Source organism: Arabidopsis lyrata (genome assembly GCF_000004255.2).
Source record: "Arabidopsis lyrata subsp. lyrata unplaced genomic scaffold ARALYscaffold_6, whole genome shotgun sequence".
Taxonomy (NCBI): domain Eukaryota; kingdom Viridiplantae; phylum Streptophyta; class Magnoliopsida; order Brassicales; family Brassicaceae; genus Arabidopsis; species Arabidopsis lyrata.
The window spans coordinates 4,128,020-4,151,362 of NW_003302550.1; the positions used below are offsets into that span (position 1 = coordinate 4,128,020).

The 23,343-nt window shown below is 38.3% G+C and overlaps 9 protein-coding genes across 9 annotated transcripts; 4 read left to right on the forward strand and 5 right to left on the reverse strand.

Annotated features, from left to right (window-relative positions):
- The first annotated feature begins 845 nt into the window (after positions 1–845).
- LOC9309522 (ATP-dependent RNA helicase DEAH12, chloroplastic) lies at positions 846–7,260 on the forward strand. The gene is made up of 4 exons (XM_021021047.1): positions 846–1,913; positions 2,199–3,563; positions 3,768–5,535; positions 5,816–7,260. Exons 1-4 carry the CDS (start codon positions 939–941, stop codon positions 7,054–7,056), a joined length of 5,349 nt encoding a protein of 1,782 aa, XP_020876706.1. The 5' UTR covers positions 846–938; the 3' UTR covers positions 7,057–7,260.
- A 131-nt stretch (positions 7,261–7,391) lies between these two features.
- Positions 7,392–8,681, forward strand: LOC9307489 (E3 ubiquitin-protein ligase RING1). Its single transcript, XM_002871373.2, has one exon. The coding sequence runs from the start codon at positions 7,671–7,673 to the stop codon at positions 8,589–8,591; it is 921 nt and encodes a 306-aa protein (XP_002871419.1). The 5' UTR covers positions 7,392–7,670; the 3' UTR covers positions 8,592–8,681.
- A 29-nt stretch (positions 8,682–8,710) lies between these two features.
- On the reverse strand, positions 8,711–9,448 carry LOC9307490 (histone H3.2). The gene has a single exon (XM_002873408.2). It carries the CDS (start codon positions 9,345–9,347, stop codon positions 8,937–8,939), a length of 411 nt encoding a protein of 136 aa, XP_002873454.1. The 5' UTR covers positions 9,348–9,448; the 3' UTR covers positions 8,711–8,936.
- Positions 9,449–10,168: 720 nt separating this feature from the next.
- Positions 10,169–10,827, reverse strand: LOC9309523 (histone H3.2). Its single transcript, XM_021021103.1, has one exon. It carries the CDS (start codon positions 10,754–10,756, stop codon positions 10,346–10,348), a length of 411 nt encoding a protein of 136 aa, XP_020876762.1. The 5' UTR covers positions 10,757–10,827; the 3' UTR covers positions 10,169–10,345.
- Positions 10,828–12,104: 1,277 nt separating this feature from the next.
- Positions 12,105–13,729, forward strand: LOC9309524 (putative clathrin assembly protein At5g10410). The gene is made up of 2 exons (XM_021021102.1): positions 12,105–12,642; positions 12,778–13,729. The coding sequence occupies exons 1-2, from the start codon at positions 12,230–12,232 to the stop codon at positions 13,250–13,252; spliced, it is 888 nt and encodes a 295-aa protein (XP_020876761.1). The 5' UTR covers positions 12,105–12,229; the 3' UTR covers positions 13,253–13,729.
- Positions 13,730–14,883: 1,154 nt separating this feature from the next.
- Positions 14,884–15,959, forward strand: LOC110227289 (uncharacterized protein At4g04775-like). The gene is made up of 2 exons (XM_021021100.1): positions 14,884–15,417; positions 15,494–15,959. The coding sequence occupies exons 1-2, from the start codon at positions 15,244–15,246 to the stop codon at positions 15,782–15,784; spliced, it is 465 nt and encodes a 154-aa protein (XP_020876759.1). The 5' UTR covers positions 14,884–15,243; the 3' UTR covers positions 15,785–15,959.
- Positions 15,960–16,023: 64 nt separating this feature from the next.
- LOC110227288 lies at positions 16,024–16,912 on the reverse strand. The gene is made up of 2 exons (XM_021021099.1): positions 16,312–16,912; positions 16,024–16,243 (listed from the first exon to the last, which is right to left on the reverse strand). Exons 1-2 carry the CDS (start codon positions 16,738–16,740, stop codon positions 16,178–16,180), a joined length of 495 nt encoding a protein of 164 aa, XP_020876758.1. The 5' UTR covers positions 16,741–16,912; the 3' UTR covers positions 16,024–16,177.
- Positions 16,887–18,830, reverse strand: LOC110227870. Its single transcript, XM_021023770.1, has 2 exons — positions 17,397–18,830; positions 16,887–17,318 (listed from the first exon to the last, which is right to left on the reverse strand). The coding sequence occupies exons 1-2, from the start codon at positions 18,444–18,446 to the stop codon at positions 16,887–16,889; spliced, it is 1,482 nt and encodes a 493-aa protein (XP_020879429.1). The 5' UTR covers positions 18,447–18,830.
- Positions 18,831–21,152: 2,322 nt separating this feature from the next.
- On the reverse strand, positions 21,153–22,067 carry LOC110227290 (classical arabinogalactan protein 4). The gene has a single exon (XM_021021104.1). It carries the CDS (start codon positions 21,824–21,826, stop codon positions 21,434–21,436), a length of 393 nt encoding a protein of 130 aa, XP_020876763.1. The 5' UTR covers positions 21,827–22,067; the 3' UTR covers positions 21,153–21,433.
- Positions 22,068–23,343: the final 1,276 nt, after the last annotated feature.

Genomic DNA, 23,343 nt, shown 5'->3' on the forward strand with positions numbered 1-23,343 from the left:
ATATTTTATGGGCTCTTATTTAAATCTAAGAGAGAATAATTTTATCATGATAGGCCTTTAGGCCCAAGTATTAGTCGCTCTCTTGCGGGACTCTTCTGTCTTGTCTGTCTAAGCAAATGAATTTATTATCTTCGCCGTTGAATATTCATTCATTCATTCATAGGTTTTGACATCACTAGTAGTACACTATTTCTAACTTAATTAAAAATTGTGGTGGAAATTTTGAAAACGGATTGTCATACAAAATTTTGGAATGCTTCGGGGACATCCGATAGAATGCTTCTACTAATCGAATCAAAACGGCCAAAATTAACAAAAGAAAGGAAAATTATTAAATGACAAATAAGTAAAATCAGAAAAATATTTATGTATATCTAATTACTAACTAATTATTAATAAAGTTAAATGCTTTGACTAAAATCTAAATTATCTAATACATAATTAAGGAACAATATTAAATTTTACAATAATATGAGTTTAACTATTTAATACCTTGAAGATTCATATCTATTTTTAATATGTACATTTTAATACCTATGTAGCATATCATTAGTAAGATACACTATTTCTAACTTAAAATTTAAAAATCATAATAGTGATAAATAAAAAAAAGGAATATAGAGAAATACCACTTAGCACTTTCATTCTCAAATTTGGGTTTCTAGATGCTTCTATGGGTCAAACTAAATAATCAAGCATTGAAAGAAATAAAAAGGAAATAATTAAATGTAACAGAAACAAATACTGAAAAAAACTCCGAAAAAAGGAAATTAGGTTAAAGAACAAAGAAAGAGTAAAAGAAAAGTAAAAAAAGAGAAGAAATTATAAATATTGGTATAACTCTGCCTCTTTCTCGATCTTTTCAACTTCTGTCTCTTTCTCTTTCGCTCTCTTCATTGTTAAACAAACACACACAACAAAACTGGCATCATACCATCATGAGGAACTCTTTTCCTCCTTCAGACGGTGGAAGATCGGAGACTGATCGTCGTCAGCAGTCGTTTCCCTCATCCTCTATGAACCGTTATAACTCTCGCTCTGCACAATCATCTCCGCCGCTCAACCACCGTCCTACTTGGAACCAGCAACACTCTCAGTACCCTAACTCTAATTTCCCGCCAAATTACAGGCGTGATCATGCTCCGTCGCCGGGAATCTCGTCTCCAGGTTCGCGGGCTAGGCCGAATTTCATCGTTCAGCTGCTTCACCCGAGAATTAACGCCGCCGCTAACAGTGACACAAAGCTGTCTTTTTCGGCTAAGGAGCAAGAGATCAAGAGTCTCGCTTTGCTTTGCGAAATTCCGGAGGAATCTGTTCATGTCCCTCAATATGGTTGTATCGCCGGAAGTTTCCGTTTTCGTCAGTGGGTCGATGCGCGCTCTGCCGTGGTGGCTCTTTGGGACTATCGGCTTCAAGGGAAACATGATTTTGTTCCTGAGCTGATTCCTAATGTTATTGTTCCGTCTGACATGAACGAGCTTAAAGACAGGCTTCGTGAGCTATTCTCGGCTCATGTTCTTTTGCTTATGGAAAATGGAGAAGGCGTCAAGAAGGTGCGAATGGAGATAGAGGAGAAGTCTCGTCAAGTTGCGTCCTTTTCGTCTAAAAGGGGTCTTAAATTTGAGGTTTTTGAGAAAAAGAAGGCTATAGAGGCGGAGAGAGATTTGGTTGTCAATCGGCTTGAAGAATTCAAGAATGCCATGAAGAGCATTTTGCGATATCTCATAGGACAAGACGGGTATGAGTTTGATTTAGAAGAAGAAGACGAAGACGTGGCCGTGTTTTGTTTGCAAGGGGCCTATGATTGGAGACGTATTCATTATTTGATTCGTAGGGAGTGTAGAAGGCTAGAGGATGGACTGCCTATCTATGCCTACCGGCGGGAGATTTTGAAGAGAATTCATTGTGAACAGGTATCTTTTAAAAATCTCAAAGTTGACAAGTGATCTTTGGGTCCAAGCTGTTTGGTGAAATGGTATGAAATGCTAGTTATCTTTACAGCTCCAAAATATTGTGTGTAAAGATTTGTGAATCAAGCTCTTTGACAGTACAGATAATTTTTCCTCAGTGATCGAGTGATGCTGTTGTCTTGTTGTAGTAGTTCATGTTGTCTGCTAAGGTTCTGTTTTCTCTGTTTTATAAATGAGTCTGTGTTTGGTCATTTTGAGTGTAATAATTCATTTTAATTGTGTTTGTAGATAATGGTGTTGATTGGAGAAACTGGTTCAGGGAAGAGCACTCAGTTAGTTCAGTTCCTTGCTGATTCCGGAGTTGCTGCTAGTGAGTCCATTGTTTGTACACAACCACGGAAAATTGCTGCCATGACATTGGCTGATCGGGTCAAAGAAGAAAGCAGTGGTTGTTATGAGGAAAATACTGTCCGTTGTACTCCAACTTTTTCGTCTACTGAGCAGATTAGTTCCAAAGTTGTATACATGACGGATAACTGTCTGCTTCAGCACTACATAAGAGATCGTAGTTTGTCTGGCATTTCATGTGTTATTATTGACGAAGCTCATGAAAGAAGCTTAAACACGGACCTTCTTTTGGCATTGCTCAAAGAGTTGCTATCCAGAAGGATTGACCTGAGGCTCGTAATCATGTCTGCCACGGCCGATGCCCACCAACTTTCACGGTATTTCTTCAGTTGTGGTATTCTTCATGTCAATGGGAGGAACTTTCCGGTGGAGATTGTATATTCCCCTAGTGACACAGAAGAGAATTCTGTTGTTGGCGGCATTGCTTCATATGTTGGTGATGTTGTTAAGATGGCAGTGGAAATACATAAAACAGAGAAAGAAGGAACCATCCTTGCATTCTTGACTTCCCAAGCAGAAGTAGAATGGGCATGCGAAAGGTTTATAGCTCCGTCTGCAATTGCTTTGCCTTTGCATGGAAAGCTTTCCTTCGAAGAACAATTTAGGGTTTTCCAGAACCATCCTGGGAGACGAAAAGTGATATTTGCCACAAATATTGCAGAGACGTCACTGACTATTCCTGGTGTCAAGTATGTAATTGATTCCGGGATGGTGAAAGAGAGTAAATATGAACCTAGAACGGGTATGAGCATCCTCAAGGTGTGCCAGGTCAGTCAGAGTTCTGCTCGACAACGTGCTGGTCGTGCTGGAAGGACAGAACCCGGAAGATGTTACAGACTCTACTCAAAAAACGATTTTGATTCAATGAATCTTAGTCAGGAACCTGAAATTCGGAGGGTCCATCTTGGTGTAGCACTTTTGAGGATGCTTGCTCTGGGCGTAGACAACATAGATGCTTTTGACTTTATTGACGCGCCTGTCCCGGAAGCCATTGCAATGGCTGTCCAAAATCTTGTTCAGTTGGGTGCAGTCGTTGTGAAGAACGGTGTTCTTGAATTAACACAGGAAGGGCATTGTTTAGTCAAGCTGGGGCTGGAGCCAAAGCTTGGAAAGTTAATTTTAGGCTGCTTCAGACACAGAATGGGCAAAGAGGGGATTGTTCTTGCTGCTGTCATGGCTAATGCTAGTAGTATATTTTGTAGAGTTGGCAACTTCGATGATAAGATGAAAGCTGATCGCCTTAAGGTATGATTCATAGAATGATTCATAGAAAGCTCCCAGTTAATTTTGTTATTGTGGTATTTTTCTTTCATAGAATGATTACCCTTTCCTGTTATTTTACATTTTTTATTAACCGGTATACACAGGTTTTGAACTTTTTTAGTTTTAAATCTTGTCACAACCTGTTAGAAGATATGTTCTAAAGTTTTTTACTGTGTCATCTTCAAGGTGCAATTCTGCAATCATAATGGAGACTTGTTCACTCTTCTTTCGGTGTACAAAGAATGGGCATCTCTGCCGCGAGAGAGAAGAAATAAATGGTGCTGGGAAAATAGCCTGAATGCCAAATCAATGAGGAGATGTGAAGACACAGTCAAGGAATTGGAGATATGCATTGAGAGAGAACTTACTCTTGTCAGTCCTAGTTACTGGGTTTGGAATCCAAATGAGGGTACTAAACACGACAAGCATTTGAAAATGGTTATACTTGCATCTCTTGCAGAAAACGTGGCGATGTACACTGGCTATGATCAGCTTGGATACGAGGTGGCATTGACTGGTCAACAAGTTCAGTTACATCCATCGTGTTCATTGCTAGCATTTGGCCAGAAGCCAAGCTGGGTTGTTTTCGGTGAACTTCTATCTATTGTGGACCAGTATTTGGTATGTGTAACTGCGTTTGATTTTGAAGCTTTGTATATGCTTGATCCACCACCACCTTTTGATGCATCCCAGATGGATGAGCAGAGGCTCCGAGTGAAAAAAGTGGTTGGTTGTAGCAGCACTGTGCTAAAACGATTATGTGGGAAATCTAATCGTAGTCTGCTTTCAATTGTTTCTCGAGCTAGGTCTCTTTGTTCGGATGAAAGGATTGGTATTCAAGTCGATGTTGATCAGAATGAGATTCTACTGTATGCGCCTCCCCTTGACATGGAAAAAGTGTCAGCCCTTGTGAACGATGCATTGGAATGTGAAAAGAAATGGATGCGTAATGAATGTTTGGAGAAGTATCTATTTCATGGTCGGGGACAAGTACCTATTGCACTGTTTGGATCTGGTGCTCAGATAAAGCATCTTGAAGTTGATCAGAGATTTCTGACAGTCGATGTACTTTATTATGGCGATAATGTTGTTGACGACAGAGAGCTTCTGTCGTTTCTGGAGAAGAAGATTGATGGGTGTATTTGCTCTATTTACAAGTTTGCTGCGAACAAGCAAGACTGTGATGAGAAGGAGAAGTGGGGTAGAATAACCTTTCTCACTCCAGAATCTGCTATGAAGGCAACAGAAATTCAGAAATTTGATTTCAAAGGATCAGTGCTTAAATTATTTCCATCACTGTCAACTGGTGGAGGAATATTCAAGATGCCTTCTTTCCCTTCTGTGACAGCTAAGATTCGTTGGCCGCGAAAGGAAAGCAGTGGTAGAGGATGTCTTAAGTGCCCTTCCGGAGATATTCACAGTATAATTGGTGGGATATCCAATCTTGTGATTGGAACGAATTATGTCAATATTCAGAGAGATCAACAGTCCAATGATTCTATCTTGATAAGTGGACTTGGAGATCTTTCAGAAGCAGAAGTTTTAGATGTTTTAGAGTTGGAAACGAAGAGAAGAGATCTGAATTTTTTCATATTCAGAAAAAACAGTGTGCAGTGCCCATCTCCTACTGCTTGCGAAGAAGAGCTTCATAAGAGAATATTTGCGCGCATGTCAGCAAAGAATCCAGAGCCAAACTGTGTCCAAGTTCAAGTTTTTGAACCAAAAGAAGACAATTATTTCATGCGAGCGTTGATTACGTTTGACGGAAGATTACATTTGGAAGCTGCAAAAGCTTTGCAAGAGTTAAATGGGGAGGTGCTACCTGGATGTCTTCCATGGCAGAAGATAAAGTGTGAACAACTGTTTCAGAGCTCCATAATCTGCTCCGCTTCTATCTACAACTCTGTCAAAAGACAATTGAACGTTTTATTAGCAAGCTTTGAGAGACAACAAGGTAAAATTCCTAAAAAACATTTGAGCTTTTCGCTTTTCGCTTTTTGCTCTTTAATTTTTATTACCTTCTGTCAACAAATAACCTTACTGAATATCTACTTCTGACTCCGATATTGATTAAGAACAATCATGACTTACAAGGTTTAATTTCGAGGCTACAGTTTCTAATTCGTGTGTAGGGTAAGGGACATTTGAAGGATGCATAAGCTTAGGTGTCCTATTTTTTCCTGTGAACTCGTCCAAAGTTTGATGTGCATTAACGTTTGTTTATATTTTTGTAGGGGGTATATGGCGTCTGGAACCAACTCATAATGGGGCTTATCGTGTTAAAATTATTGCTTATGCAACAAGACCCGTTGCGGAGATGCGGAGAGAACTTGAAGAACTCTTAAGAGGAAGACCTATTAACCATCCAGGCTTAACTCCTAAAGTCCTGCAGCATCTTATGTCCAGAGATGGTATTAATCTGATGCGGAAGATCCAACAGGAGACAGAAACTTACATTGTATTAGACAGGCACAATCTCACAGTACGAATTTGTGGATCAAGTGAGAAAATTGCCAAGGCAGAACAAGAACTGGTTCAATCACTTATGGCTTATCATGAGAGCAAGCAACTTGAAATCCACCTCCGAGGTCCTGAGATCCGTCCTGACCTCATGAAGGAAGTTGTGAAGCGGTTTGGTCCGGAGCTTCAAGGTATCAAAGAAAAGGTACATGGTGTGGATCTCAAGCTCAACACCCGGTACCATGTTATTCAGGTTCATGGGAGCAAAGAAATGAGGCAGGAAGTACAAAAGATGGTTAATGAACTTGCACGAGAAGAGAGTGCACTGGGTGAAAAAACAGATGACATTGAAATTGAATGCCCCATTTGCTTGTCAGAAGTTGACGATGGCTACTCTCTTGAAGGATGTTCACACCTCTTCTGCAAAGCTTGTTTGTTGGAGCAATTTGAGGCATCAATGAGAAACTTTGACGCATTTCCAATACTTTGTTCTCACATAGACTGTGGAGCTCCAATAGTACTGGCTGATATGAGAGCCCTCTTATCACAAGAGATGCTCGATGAACTCTTCAACGCATCCTTGTCCTCTTTTGTAACATCTAGTGATGGAAAGTTCAGGTTTTGCTCCACACCTGATTGCCCTTCCATCTACCGTGTAGCTGGACCTCAAGAATCCGGCGAGCCATTCATCTGTGGAGCATGTCACTCGGAAACATGCACAAGGTGTCACCTCGAGTATCACCCGTTAATCACTTGTGAAAGGTACAAAAAGTTCAAGGAAAATCCGGACTTGTCCCTTAAGGACTGGGCAAAAGGGAAGGACGTAAAGGAGTGTCCGATTTGCAAGTCGACGATAGAGAAGTCTGATGGGTGTAACCATCTGCAGTGCCGGTGTGGAAAGCACATTTGCTGGACCTGCTTAGACGTTTTCACTCAAGCAGAACCTTGTTATGCCCATTTAAGGACAATTCATGGTGGAATCGGATTAGTCGAGTTAGGTGTCCCGGTGGACTAGACCAGACCGGACCGGACCCATGTATCTATATTCTGTAATATCTGGTTTGCTTAATGTGTACATATGTGAACATTAGCGTAGTTCGGTATTGTACCTTCTTTAACCAACTGAAAAACCGATCATAATTGTAAACAGGGATGACTCATAAACCGGATGCCAAATAAATTAAGATTGTTGTTAATAAAAAGACTTAGGACTTGACTAGCTACATGACTGATTACGCGTAAATGTCTACAGAGAGTTTACTAAGTTGAAAGGAAACTACTTTCTAACATACAGAGACATCGCCTTTAATGGCGTTATCACTTTCAGGAAATTTCCACCCACTTTCCAACCCCTAAAATGGACAAATCCTCTCTAATTCTAGTCTTGAGATCATGATGTGTATGACCCACTTATTTCTTCACGAAGAATTTTTGGGTCGTGACTCTGTCTAGATTCTAACCCATTTTGTGGGTTTTGATGTCCTATTTCTTCTCGCTTTAATCAGAAGCAAAAACTTGGAATTGTGTGTAATACCCATTTTCCCCTGTTCTTGCTCTGTTTTCTACTAGTTGTGTCTGAAATAAAGTCCTCTGTTTTTGCTCTGTTTCTATAGTCTCTAAACTCCTACAATGGAGTTTAATAACAGAAAGACGCTCTTTTGTTATCTACCGGTCAAAGATTTTAAGTCGCCGATCTTTATCCCTTGTTTCCAGACTTCCCCTCCGCCGCCACCACCACCGCCACAGAGGGAGCTCTCTCTCCTACTCCCCACCTCGATCTGTGTCGTAGGCTCAGTCATACTCTTTCTATTTCTAGTCGTCTTCCTCTACCTCTACATAACGCAACCACGGTGGAACTCAGCCGCCACCGTAACTCCCGGTGACACAGGCCAACGGGAAAACGAAGACGAAACAGAGGAGAGAGATCACTCCGACTTCCATCACGTCTGGCGAATCCCAACCGTCGGTCTCCATCGTTCCGCGATCAACTCGATCACAGTCGTTGGATTCAAAAAGGGAGAAGGGATAATCGACGGCACCGAATGCTCTGTCTGCTTAAACGAGTTTGAAGAAGACGAATCGCTGAGATTGTTACCAAAGTGTAGCCACGCCTTTCACATTAACTGCATCGACACTTGGTTGCTTTCTCACAAGAACTGTCCTTTATGTCGTGCCCCTGTTCTTCTTCTCACTGAGCCTCCTCATCAAGAAACAGAGACGAATCATCAACCAGATTCTGAATCGAGTAATGACCTCAGTGGAGGAGGACAAGAGAGTTCTAGATCCAGAAGAAACCATAATATTATTCTTCCAAGGGCACAAAGCGATTTGGCAAACCATTGTGGCTCGGGAAGAGTGGAAAATGTGAGAAGATCGTCATCAATTGGAGGAAGCTTATCACTTTGCGATGGTAATAATAATGCTACTAGAAGTGGAAGACAGTTCTATACCAGTTTCAGTGCTAACTTCTTCTCATCATCAAGAAGATTAAGGAGCCAAGATCCGATTCTACCAAACCGTACACCATCTGTATCTGGTAATTTCAGTTAAATGGTGTGATTACATTGAAGCTTAATGTAATGTCTAGTGTGTTATATACAGTATCTGAAATAAGTGGAAACTTTAAATGTTTCAAGATTATTAGATCAACAAGCAGAAAACACAAAGTAAAAGATGAAACATTTCAAGAGATTTAGGAGAATATGCTTATACTAAACAAGAGAAACTTTCTCTGGGATAATTCGTCGAACACCTTAAAGACTATCTAAACAAAAGCACCTAACAACGAAAACTAAAAAGGATCTAAGAACCAAGCTTACAAGAACCCATTCACTACTAAACCCAAATCAAAAGTCCCAGAAATAGAGTGCCATTGACGAACTAATCCAAAAGTCTTCAAGCTCTTTCTCCTCTGATCCTCCTTGCGAGCTGGATATCCTTAGGCATGATAGTAACCCTCTTGGCATGGATCGCACAAAGGTTAGTGTCTTCAAACAAACCAACAAGGTAAGCCTCAGCCGCCTCTTGTAAAGCAGCGACGGCACTGCTCTGGAACCTCAGATCCGTCTTGAAATCCTGAGCAATCTCACGAACCAAACGCTGGAAAGGAAGCTTACGGATCAGAAGCTCTGTGCTCTTCTGATACTTCCTGATCTCTCTCAGGGCAACAGTTCCTGGACGGAATCTGTGCGGCTTCTTCACTCCTCCGGTGGCCGGAGCAGATTTCCTCGCCGCCTTGGTTGCCAGCTGCTTCCTCGGTGCTTTGCCTCCGGTGGATTTTCTAGCGGTTTGCTTGGTACGAGCCATCTCGAAGAAATCAAACAATGACTAATCGGTAGATCGAATTTTCTTCTTCTGGAGAATGCAAATGTGAAATTTGGTAGTGAAGAAGAAAGCAGAAGAGGACTGCTTTTATGGGCAGAGAAATTTGGCGGTGAGGTGAAAAAAACTTGGAGGGAGTTTTGTTTTTTTGGAGGTAAAGTTGAATTTATTGTCCGTTGGATTAATATTATTATCAACGGCTGAGATCTTCCAGATATAAATCAGTGTGAGACCTTATCAACCAATCAAAACAGTGCTGTTCTAAATTTAGGCTATCCGCGTGATATACTATCAACCAATTAAAATCATCCTTCTCAGTCCACGTAGACTTTTGCGCTTCTTCCAACTTTTAAAAAATTTTAAGCGGCAATCGAAAATTTTGGCTATGAAGATTGAAGAAGTAGAAAGCTCTAAAAAAAAATTCAATTATTTCAAGGAGATAACAAATATGAGAAATTACATTACTCTTTAATTGATACATACGATCGCGTTCTTATTCGATAAATCTATGAACTAAGTAAAATAATTAAAAGGGTTTCTTATTGTGATGGTATGAACAAGAACAGAACAATCTGCAGATTCTCACTTCAATTTTGCCAAGAACCGAGTCTTATTCTTACGTTTTGTGAACGATTTACTGGAAATGAGAATTTGAAGAATGTTCTGTTCATTGACAAGGAGATTGACAACCCCTAACCGGATTAAATACCAAAAATCAAAGTAGATTGAAATCAATTTGGACAGTTGATGGAGCAGGAAATTAACTCTTTCACTGATAAACGAATCAGCGTGGCAGATAATAGTACTTGTAAGAGCAAATCAACCGTAGATTAATAAGCATTTCATCGAACATCTGGAAGACAAAATAAACTAAGCAAAAGCCTAAAACACTCGAATACGAAAAGGAACAGATTTACATAATCCATAACTAAACGACTATCCTTCTTCTTCCTCTTCTTCACCATCTTAGTAGAATCGTTGTCTTAAGCCCTCTCTCCCCTGATTCTCCTCGCAAGCTGAATATCCTTAGGCATGATGGTTACTCTCTTAGCATGAATCGCACAGAGATTAGTATCCTCAAAAAGCCCAACAAGATAAGCCTCAGCTGCTTCCTGAAGAGCCGCCACAGCACTGCTCTGAAACCTCAGATCCGTCTTGAAATCTTGAGCAATCTCACGAACCAATCTCTGGAACGGAAGCTTACGGATCAAAAGCTCTGTACTCTTTTGATACTTCCTGATTTCTCTCAACGCCACAGTTCCTGGACGGAATCTGTGTGGCTTCTTCACTCCTCCGGTTGCTGGAGCTGATTTCCTCGCTGCTTTAGTCGCGAGTTGCTTCCTTGGTGCCTTTCCTCCGGTGGACTTGCGAGCTGTTTGCTTGGTACGAGCCATTTTCGAGATTGCAAGAATGTAAATTTATTCTTCTAGTTTTGATTTGGTGAGAATGTGATTAATATGCAAGATAGTGAGGTTGTGAGGTGTTTTTATACTCGAGGAAGAGAGGAAGTGTTTATGTTTCGTCCGTTAGATCTTTTTTCCTTATCAACGGTTAAGATTGTTTGTATCTTTGCGATCCGCGTCATGTGTTAAGTAACCAATCAGAATGATTTTCTTAGCGTCCACGTCATATGTTAACAAACTTGTCAAAGCCGAAATATTCACATAATTTGATTTATTATGTTTATGCGGATTGCGGAAGAAGCCATGGTCTTCCATGCGACCGTGCCTTGCTTGCATCAATTATTCCTAATCATCTAAAGCTTTGACTTAACCAATTTGTTCTCATCACATTTCGATGAATATATAATTCATGTTGACATTAAAAATCTCAAACTGGTGCCCAAATTTTCGAGTTTTTTTTTAAAAAAAATTGGGTTCACTGGTGGCTACTAGCTCTAGCTGCTGTGAAATGGAACTAATAAAATTCAGACATATCCTATGTTTGTTGTCATAAAAGAATTTGCTCAATACTCAATAGCCAAATCTTAAGAGATTTTTTTTAGCATTAATGGTTTATATATTTATTTCATATATCATGAGTAATTTTAAAAATTAGAATTATTATTTATTGGAATCCTTAGAAATATATGTGATTTGGTTACTCAATTATTTTACTACCCAATTGACTAAATATAGTTTTTTTATTAAAACTAATTTAAAAGTACATAGAAGCATAATGTTTGATATGATTTTAATAGCAGAAGATTTCATTCTGTTTACAAAATATTATTTAATTAATAACCTATGAATTTATATTGGTAATTATTAAATATAATTGTCATTTGTTATATCTGATAACATATAATTTTCCTAATCTATAATTAGATAATAGATATATGACAAATTGACAATACTGTTAAACCTTTTCATTAAAATACAACATTGGTAAACTTATTCATTTACAATACAAATCAACATCTTTTTTTCTACAAAGTCAATACAAATCAACTAGTATGTATTAGAATAACATAGTAGTTGACGGACTTATTCATTACATTACAATCAACATTTTATTTAACAAATAACAACAATTTATTGGTCTTATGAGGCTGAATAATGAACTCGTCATGTTTAATATAAGTTTTCTCAAATGAATGAACGACGACTTTGGAATGAAAAGGATATATTACAAAATTAATAGCTGAGAAGAGGAAAATTAATCAAGTTTGGATGTCGACCAAAAAAAATAATACTAAATTTGAATGTTTCCAAAAGGAAACTCACGTATATTTATTAAAAAATGAAAAAGGAAACTATAAGAAATTGGAAAACGAATCAAACATTGGACGCTTATAAAAATCAAATTCCAACCTCACAAAACAAAACAGCTTCAATTATTATTTTTTCTTTAGTTCTATCGAGAGAATGTCAGAACTCAAAACTCGCATAATCGGAAAATTCAAAGACAAAGCTTCGATAGGCAAAGCAAGATTGGTTCATAGTTTCAGCTCCACTGCTGTCAAATACATTCACTTAGCGCTCTTGAAATCAACAACGCACACTTCTAACAAACCACCAAACAGTGACTATGTCTCCGATGTCATCTCTTACTCGAACAGCCGTTACGCTCCGGCAGCTTTTGCGGCGGCTCTGTGGAGGTTACGTGTCACGAAGAACGCTATTGTGGCCACCAAATCTCTCATCGTCATCCACAAGCTTATCAAATCATCAAGAGACAAGTTTGAAGGCCTAGATCGTGGTCGAAACAATCTAAAGTTGAATGAGTTTTCAGACAAATCTTCTACTCTCGCACTAGAATTGTCTCAATGGATTAGATGGTAATTTACTTCTCTTTTATAGCTTTTTTAATTCTCTTATTTGATTGTGATATTTATCTAATTATTTGGACAGATTTATACTGATATATGATAATATATATATATATATATATTTTTTTTTTATATGTCATTTAGGTATGGACTATATTTGGATCGTCTCTCATGGGTTTCGAAGGTATTAGGATCTTTTCCAAATTTAATGGAGAACCCAAAAGAGAAAGTTAAAGAGAAAGATCGTGTTTCGTCTTACCAAACCGGGTGTATTATGAGACAAACGGATTTTCTTGTGAGTTTTTTTGAGGATATATGTACCAGACCGGAGACTCCACCTATGTTCGAAAACAAGATCGTGGACGAGATTAGAGAGCTCGTGATTCAAGACTACTTCATGGTTGTGAGATTGGTTATGGTACGGCTTCAAGTGTTGAGTGAAAGATTGATTAAACCGAATGTTAAGCATATTGGTGATCCCGATTTGAACGATTTGAGTCTGGTTTTGGTGAGACTTGGAGAGTGCAAAGAGAGTTTGAGTGGATTTTTTTGGCGTTGCAGACGTCTAGCGGAAGATTTTTGGTGTTTGGTTGAGATGTTGAAGGCCGATACGGTATAGGACAATAAGCAGATGGTTAAATTGGTCGGTTTGGTTCAGACTACGGTTAAAGACGATGAGGAGATGGTTCAAATATTGGTTGGTTCGTCTCCAACCGAATGGGTAACATTCGACGACTCTGAGACATCAACACATGTGGAAAATTTGGATTCCGAATGGGTAACATTTGATGACTACAATGGATTGACGAATGAGTCAGTGTGGCTCAGTTCGTATACGTGACATTTGATGAATGGTTGGTCCAATTAGGTGAGAAAAGATCCGGTTTACTAATGGTAGACCGAAGTCGTCTCACTACGAATATAAATACGAGCTTTATGATTGAATTTGTTGTTTTTTTTAGTCTTGGAATGGGTTGTCTAGTTTTTTTTCAAATTATGCTTGAATCCTTATTTCATAAAGACAAAGGAGAAGTGATTCCGTATGTAAATAAACTTTTAAATGAAGTGAAAGTGTGCATAATGCCTTTTTCTGTTATTCATAAAGAAAACACTTCATGTGAAATTGAAACCACAAGCTCTGTGCTTTACTCAATAATACGATTTAAATTTACAGAACGGATGCTCCAAAATGATCAGTTTCTTGCGTCCGAGACCAACAATTTTTTAATGCGCACACTTGCTTTATGTGCCTGCGATGTTTTAAATCGTACACCGGAGACAGTTACTTCAAAATTCTTATATCAAATTATAGATTTAATGTATTAACTATGAGAAAATTACTAAAATTTTAGATGAAAGTGATATTTTGTAATATTATTCTCCGTGTTGTTACCTCATTGTCCCAGTCACATCTTGTAGTGATGATAATCAATATCAACGTTTGAATTGCGGTTCCTCCAAATATCATACCGGCCCATATTCCCTATCATCATTACAAGGTACACATATATTAGTTTTTTTTCATCTCCACAAGATATTAACATCAAAGTATCAAACACACAATTTGCCGACATAAAAAACTGCCGACATTTTCGAAAAATCTTGGCAAACCTTGACTCCAAATTTGAAAACGCAGCCCATAGTAAGCCCAAACGGAAGCCCGATAAGGTAGTAGCATCCCAAATTGATATATGCCACGTATGATTGCCAACCCGAACCAACAGCAACACCTTAATCAAATGTCAAAAGTCAACACACTTCCGTTGACCCGGTTTATATGAAAATAGTAATATTTTGAGACGTACCGGAAAGAACTGGTTGCACACTATTGAGAAGAACTGTGAAGGCTAATAGAACAGAAAGATTATCGACTGAGTTTAGGACAGCTTCACTTGACAAAAAAATCGAACCGATTTGGTCATGGAGAAATACTATGAACACTGTGAAGAATAATCCAACCATTAACGATAGTGTGATCGACACAAGCGTTGCAAATCTTGCTCCTTTGCCATTACCAGCTCGCTCCTAGTTCGTTTGCCACTCGAACTCTACAAATTAGTTATTATTTGTACAATAAGTATGTTAAAGAGTAAAGAAATTTATGTGCATACATATAATCCAGACAGAGTCTATGAACTTGAGTCTTGATTACAAGTAGATCGACTTTAATACTTGCTAAAACGAATAAAACAAAAAGGGAAATTGTGAGTGTGGGATATATAACAAGATTTGTCCAAATTGTTCGGGGAAACGGTCTATTTCCCCCCGAGAACTATCGTATCACGCCAGATAGAGCCCGTTCTTTGACCTCTGTCTATATGTCCATGAAACGGAAGTTAAACACTTATTTCCCCCCTAATTGGAAGTTCGATATCTTAATCTCCCCGATTCGTGGTTACGTCGGTTTGATGTGTAAACCCGACACGAAACCATGTATGGGTCGTAACCAAACCAAAAAACAGACCGGTTTCCTTATTATAACCCGACATCCCGACCCATTGTCGTAACCAAACAAAAAATCCCCAATTCCCAAATTCAAAATCCCCAAATTCAAAACTCAAGAACCCTAAAATCCGATTTCTCTTTGAAAACCCGAATTTGAGTTTGAAGATGAGCAATCTATCATCGAGTTCGACGGGTTCTACAGGTCCTCGTGGAAGAGGAAGAGTGGTCGGAGTGCCAAAGAGCTGCTGGTGCGGAGAAGGAATCGTGGCATTGATTTCTAAATCCGATCCGAATCCTTACCGGAGATACTTTCGTTGCGGTTTTGCTGCAAAACATAGGGTAATGTCAATCTCTATTTCCTCTGTTTTCATGTTTTAGATTCTTCTAATATTGAAAGATCACTGTTCATATCTAGCTAAGGAACGATGATCACACTTTCAAATGGGTTGATGAAGCCTTGCTCAATGAGTTAGAGACATTGAGAGGAAAGAATTGTGAACTTGAGCTGCAGTTGAAAGAGCTTAGAACAGAGAGGTTAGAGTTTGATAAGAAGGTTTCCGAGAATGTCCAAATGAAGATAGAGAAGGAGTTATTTGAGAAGGTGGAAGATGCTTTGTCTGAAGCCAAAACAAGCAATAAGAAGATGATGATTGTAGTAGTGTTAGGGTGTATGATTATGATTGGATTCACCAAACTTGTAGGATGAATGATCCGATGAATGTAAACCCAAGCTTTCTAATATCTTATGTCTTTGTCTTTGTAATATGATCATGATTGGATTTATGTTTCTACTTTTGGTGGACTAGTGTGTAAGAGAATTATGTCTTTGTCTTTGTAATATGATCATGTTTGTACTCTTGTTTGATTTATGTGTAAGAGAATGCATTTAGTAATCTTGTTTGTTCTTTTGTTAAAGAAACAAGAACAAACAAGATTACTAAATAGCATTCAAAATAGCATTCATCCTAAACATCCATTTAGCCGTAGAAACAAAACATCCATTTAGCCGTAGAAACAATGTGGTCGAAAATTACAATGAGACAACCACAATATAAGTACCCTAGTTCTTATACCCTATGACAGTCTTCTACTCCTTGGATCAAGCTTGAGTGAGTGAACCTTGACTTGGTTCAGGTTGAGAAGGCTGCGAGACAAAATGAGAAGCCTGCAAAATTACATCAAGTGTTAGTATAATCCAACAAATGCCACAAACACAACAAGAATCTCACATACCTTATCTTTAGCATGGTGTCTTGAATTGTGATCAGCTTGCCCACAAACACGACAATGCATGATTCTTTTCTTTGCCTTTGGCTGCTTCTTACTAGGAGACTCATTCAAACCCTTTTTCCTTTTTTTCTCAGCTTTTGTCATCTTGTTGTCTTCTCCTTCTGGTGACTCAGGCACATGGACTCTAGGCCTATGACTCTCAGGCCAGAACTTAGGTCCTCTTTGTGGACAGACGCCATCCGTGTAGTTTCTTTTCCACATTGCTGTCCTGAACCATTGACACACAAAGTTCTCAGGTTCAAGCTTCTTGTAGAGAATGACTCCATATGCATGCTCACACGGGATGCCACAGATCTGCCACTTCCTGCATGTACAAGTGTATGCCTTTAAGTCTACTCGGTGATAATCAGAACCATGCCTCACTTCATACATTCCATTGGTGCTTGTAGATACTTTGGCAGTAGAAGCGAGCTTGTGTTCACCAGCTAGAAACTTGGCAACATAAGGTGTACATGCACCTGCAAAAAAAGATATAAAAGCTGTCAAGTAAACAACAAAGATTAAGTAAACAACAGAGATTAAGAGAGAAGCTTACCTGTGTGAGTATGGGAATCTACAGACCTTTTGGCAATCCTTACCATGGCCATTCTTCTGATAGTCTCTAACATTGCAACAAATCGCTTCTCTCTTGCCTTGTTCAAAGATCCATTGAAAGACTCCACTGAGTTGTTGTCAACATCCTCACAGAAGCTGCCTACTTTCTGGAATGCCCTGGACCAACTCTTTGGATTTGTTTTCATCACATCATTGTAGATAACACTGTCATAGCAGAATATCTTCTCCAAGTGCTGCTTAAAATCTTTTTCATTATAGGCCCAAGCCAAATTCCAGAGCAGTGGCTTTATCCTGGTTTTACTACCATGAGTCTTCTTTAAGTTCCCATAGATGTGTTGGACACACATCCGATGCTCTATATTAGGTAACTCAAGCTGAACAGCTTTGATTAAACCCTGAAACAAAAAAAACAAACATTAGCTAAGACAGAAGTGAAATGACAAAACAAAACAACAAAAGACAAGAGCAGTTACCTTTTGTCTATCAGACATCATGATGAACCCTTCACCATTGCTTAAACCCAAGTCCTCTTTCAACAGCTTCACAAACCAAACCCAATTGTCTGTGTTCTCTACCTTAACCACACCCCAAGCTATAGGATAGATCCTATTGTTAGCATCCCTACCTAATGCTACCAGTAACTGTCCCTTAACCTTATTCTTTAGAAAACAGCCATCAATACCTATCAGAGGCCTACAAGAATCCTTCCATGTTCTTCTAAGGCTGTCAAAACAAACATAGAACCTATTAAAGATGTCTTTACCATCATCAGTCGTCAGACAATCTACCTCAACATGTGACTCCTTGTTTGAATCTACAATCTCAGCCGCATAGTCCCTTAGCCTTGCAAATTGATCATCATACTCCTTCTCAATCCACTGTAACGCTTTCTTCCTCGCAGACTGACATTGATTCCTAGTCACACTAATCTTCCATTGTTCCAAGATGATTTCTTCAATCTTTGCCGGCATGTAGAACTCGGGATTATCCCTAATCTTGTCGACAAACAACCTAGCTATATGAGGCACCTTAAACATCTCACATTCTCCATTTGGGATACAGCTATGTTTGTCAATGAATTTCCTAATCTTCCACATTTGATCCTTCGGAAGTATTGCCGCATAAACTTGCCATTCACACCGAGCTCCATCCTCCTTACCATCATTTCCAACACATTTGAATCCAATCTTATCACTATCATACCTGTACTGCTTCAGATTGCATCCGGTTCTGAGAGCGTAATCAACAACCGCCTCTTTGAATGCAACTCCACTGAAGAAACTCTGCTTCGAGTACAAATGGCCATCACCACGCCTTACATGTGTATCAAATCTTCCAGGTTCGTCGTCGTTTTCTTCATTCTCACTCTCCGGGTACACATCGTGGCGGATTGGTGGTTCGTCGGTCCACTCCCTTAGCATCTCTTCCATGTGAAATTCATCTCTGTCATTAGCTTCAGGATCGACATCGCCGACGGCTTCGGCTTCGCCGAGAACATCAGGATCATGAGGAACTACCGACATCTCCAAGATTTTGAGCAGCAGATCGAGGAGCTTCGATTTTCGATTCTGAGTTTCTAGGGTTCGTCGAGAAATTTTGATTTGGGGAAGTGAATGAAATCGGGTTGTAATCGGGTAGTAATTAGGTTTATTTCGGTTCGAATTAGGTTTATTTCGGTTCGAATTAGGTTTAGTCGGTTTAATTAGGTTTCGATATACAGTAAACCGAGTAAACCCAGCACGATGGGGTTATACATCTCCAGCTTTCAGAATCGGGGAGATTAAGATATCGAACTTCCAATTAGGGGGGAAATAAGTGTTTAACTTCCGTTTCATGGACATATAGACAGAGGTCAAAGAACGGGCTCTATCTGGCGTGATAAGCATACTTCTCATGGGGAAATAGACCGTTTTTTCAAATTGTTCACGTTACTTTATCTGCCCATTCTATATTTCCATTTTTATATAGATTTCAAATTGTTGGTTAAGTAAAGGAAACAGGTTAATGGATGTCAAAAATAATTTTGGTGAAACAGTTTGCAGCCTTTGGGCCATCTTATTATCTTTGATGGAGATATTAAATAAATATATAGCATCCCATTCATACGTAACTGTAAACTTATTAGCAAACGAATACGAATTTTGTACCCGGTTCCCGCAAATAAAGCAAGTGGGATCATCATCTCCCAACCATTTACGGACATGCTGCCAAAAAAAAGTAAGTTAACACTTAAAAACGACGGCTATTTCATCGGGGGAAGATGTAAAAGGAAAGTGTTTACAAAAAAAAAAAAAAAAAAAAAAAAAAGGAAAGCAGCTAAAGTATAAGCTTTCCAAATTCCAACAAAAATTTACAAACAAGAACAATAAAAATATGACATAATGATTATAAGAAAAATTAAAATAACGTACCATATAGATAAGGAGTCCACCGCAACTTTCGCATTTACTAGGTTTCCGGTCATCAAGATTAGTATTTTATAGTACCAATTCTCTAAACTGTCTTGGGGAAAAAAAAATATATTGTAAGAACTTGTTTTGGACTCATATGTAACTAAATATAAACTAATGTAAAAGAAGTGGGTTTTTGTTTGACGAATGGTACCAAAGCATGATTCCGGAAGAGGCAGAGAGTTTTGTGAATTCTAAAAGTCCGGTGAAAGCTTCGGTGGAGAAGCCGGTCCAAGTGAGTGTACAACCACCACGTGTGCTGTACATAAACAAGATGAAGATGTTCAACCACCATGGCACGTTCACACTAGCTATGGTCCCTATGATTCCGAGTTTATAACCATACACGAAGAACCAACACACGAGAATATGAACCGCAAGTGACACCCCAGCTGATTTTTTTTTTTTTTTTTCACCCCATCTGAAATTGCAATCACCTAATTATATAAAATGAAAATCAGCAAACAATAGTAGCTAGCTTCAGTGCTCATGCAGCTGAAAATTAAATAATTATAATTATAATAATCATTAAGTTTATGTAATTTCTTTTTTTGTTTTTTTTTTTACATTATTACTGGTTTTTCTATGATTCAAGATGTTTTAGGATTTCTAAGCTTTTATTTTTTTTATAAACCCTATCGGCTATCCGGTCGGCTTCGGTAGGAATGCACCGAGGTGCTACATAGTGGACTGGTCCACCGTGTTAACGGTTAGGCCTTTACGGGCTACCACTCTGCCTATCCCGAGTTTGGAATGCCTTCCGACTAAGTGCCAAGGGGTAGTCAGGCCGCCTGCATTTCTGGCTACCAGGTAAACCAATTGGGCCAAGGCCCAACTGACAGACTTCCCAAACAAATGTGTTTTTTGTTTCCAAGGAGAATCGAACTCAGGTTTTGAGAGTTTCACTCTTTCCCAAAGCTTCCTTTGCCACTAGACCACGGATGCTTGGGCATTTCTAAGCTTTTAGACTTTTAAAAGAATATATGTTGTTTAGGTTTCGACTTTCGATTAACACCTTGCCCAAAAAAAAACGTAGAGAGCTAGCTAATTACAGTATGTTCAGTATTCAATTTTCAAATCGTTGATCGTAAAAACGTAGTTTCTCACGTTTCATTTGTTTTTGGTTTGCATGCAAAATCATTCGATATGATGACTTATGAGAAACCTAATTTTTATGATAATCATGTGGTTAAATGAAGATGTTAAAACTTAATGTTGTTAATCACCAAAAGAAAATAAACAATTAACTATTTGCAAACCCAAATAGATGAATTTCTTTGAATGTGCTGTACTGATGTTAATGAATTAGAGTGTTCCTGCTAAACAATAAAACATAACGCAGAAATATCTGAAAATGCGCATTAACCCAAAAAAAAACGCGCCAACATAATTGGGCTGTACTAGTTGGTCATATCGAACTAATGGGCTTTTTGTAATGTTGTCCAGAGGCTTCAGTGTTACAGATAAATATAATACGGATACGAGTAAGCAAATTACCAAACATGTGTATGTATTTTTGTCGTCAATCACTAATTACGAAAACACTAAACATCTACTGGTTCCATTTTTTACTAAACTTATTTTTACTGGCCTTGTTAGATAGTGTGAGTTAAGTCTTTTTTTTTTTTTTTTTTTGCATGTTGAAAAATCTGTCTACTTTGGTTAAAGCTTTACTCTAGTTTCTACAATATGCATATGACAAATAATTACACAAATTACTTACACTTTATTATTACGATCTGAAGCAAAACCATGTTTAATTATGTTTAAGCGAAAGAGTAATGAAATTGGTTTATTAATCTAGCATTGGATTTACATAAACAGATTGATTCCACCTCTACACAGCTCATATGAAGCCATTCCAATGGTAAATTACACGTGTCAACATTCCATTAGTTCCCACCAAGATAATAATTACTTTCCCCATTCCGACACACGAAAGCATAATAAAAATAAAATTAACGATCAAATAGCGAAATACGAAAATAAATCAAATTCTCACATAACACCAAAGATTTGAAATAATTGAGGGAAATAAAAAAAATTATATAACAAAGTTCTCAAGCCAAAACGGCGGCGTACATAATAGCGGCGAATGCGGTTCCGGCGAAGAAAGCCTTGTTGGAGAAAGCGGCGCTTGGGGCAGCGGCGGCATCTGAAGGTCCTGGAGCACCGCTTGGGCTAGCGGTGGGACCTTCTGGTGCTGGTGGAGAGGCGGCGGGAACATCAGCCGGAGAAGGAGCAGCCGATGGTGGAGTAGTGGCAGGAGCTGGGGTTGCGGCAGGTGGTGGCGTGGCTGGGGCTGGGGTTGCGGCTGGTGGTGGGGTAGCCACTGGAGGAGGAGTTGCGACCGGAGGAGGAGTGGCGGTGGGAGTAGGAGCAGGGGCTTGAGCTAGTGCTGATGTGGCGAATAGAGCCAAGATGAAGAAAACTTGGACAATCTTGGAACCCATTTGTCTCTCTTTCTCTTGGAAATTCTTCTTCTTCTTCTTCTTTTGGTGTTAGAGTGAGAGAGAGAGAGAGAGAGAGATTATGAGATTAGAGAGAGTTGTGAAGGTGAGGAAAAAATGGAAGAGATGTATAAAAAGGAGGAAAAATGTAAGATTTATTTCGATTAATTAAAACAAGATTCCTAAAAATCTCTTTTAATATATTAAAGATTAAATTTGCAGACTAACATGCAAACGCATAATTGGAACATGGGGTTTGCCCAAGCATTAATATAAAAAAAAAATATAAACGAATATGATTAGACTATGCTTAATTACATCTTAATAATGATTAATGAACCTATACTATAAGGTAAATGGATTTACATATGGAAAGAAAAATATATCAAACTTTATTAGGCGGATGAAGTATTAACATCTTACTATATTGACTTTCCTTAATAGACAATCCATAATCATGAGTTAACGTTAACTGAAGAGAAGTAGTAAATTATGATGATTAGGTGAATAAACTTCTGACTTATCGAGCTGTGATTGGATGGAGAATATAATTGGAGAGAGAATCAAATATTTGTAATGATATACATATATTTACAAAAATCATTATGTTAGGCAAACTAAGTCTATGACATGGCAAATGTGGGGAGACAGCTAACATGTTCAGTTCAAAAACCAAGAGTTGCAACTTCGCATGTCTTTTTGTCTACTTGATCCACCCGTTTTATTTTCTTTAGAAATGTTCTATCTTTTGGCAAAATATTGTTAGTATAGTAAAAATGTGAAAAAATTGTGATAATTATTAAAACCATGTGCTAACCTGATAGATCACTGGATTAGTTTTTGTGAAAATTATTGGTGTTGTTACCGTTGGACATTGCCAATATACCCGTTGGAAAGAGCTGTCAGTGGATTTATAAATATTTGGATAAACAAGAAAAACAAAAATGTATAAAAAAAGACTTTTGATAGCCTGTAAAGGCTACTTCGACAGTGATTCAGAAGGTAAGGTGTCCTTTTGAAATTTCTTATCGATCGAATGATTATTAGTGAATCTGAATCATATATAGTTGGCATTTTATTGCCACTTGATGTGATATTACAACATCTATTCTTTCCCAAAAAAAGTACAACCATATAAAATCGAATAAGCTCAAATGTTATTACACCAAAATAGTCTTTGTTAAGATAAACAAATTGCTAGAAGTCACTATTTTGAAAATTTGTTGTTTGATGATGTTAAAAGAAATTCGGTTGTTAGATTCAATAAATAGTAGAGAACCAATGTGATTATGAGCTGATAAATTATAGCAAAATGAAAAATCAGATAATTGACGAATGTTTATTGACTAATGAACTAGTTTGTTGATTAATCATCAAGAATGTACAAATTTTCTAATTCGTGTGTTCAAATGTACAAGACGATTACAAAAGTGTTAATCAGATTACAACCAAAATATCATGATATACACTTTTGTAAGACTAACCCAATCTCTAATCTATGATATTTCACTGCTAGCCAC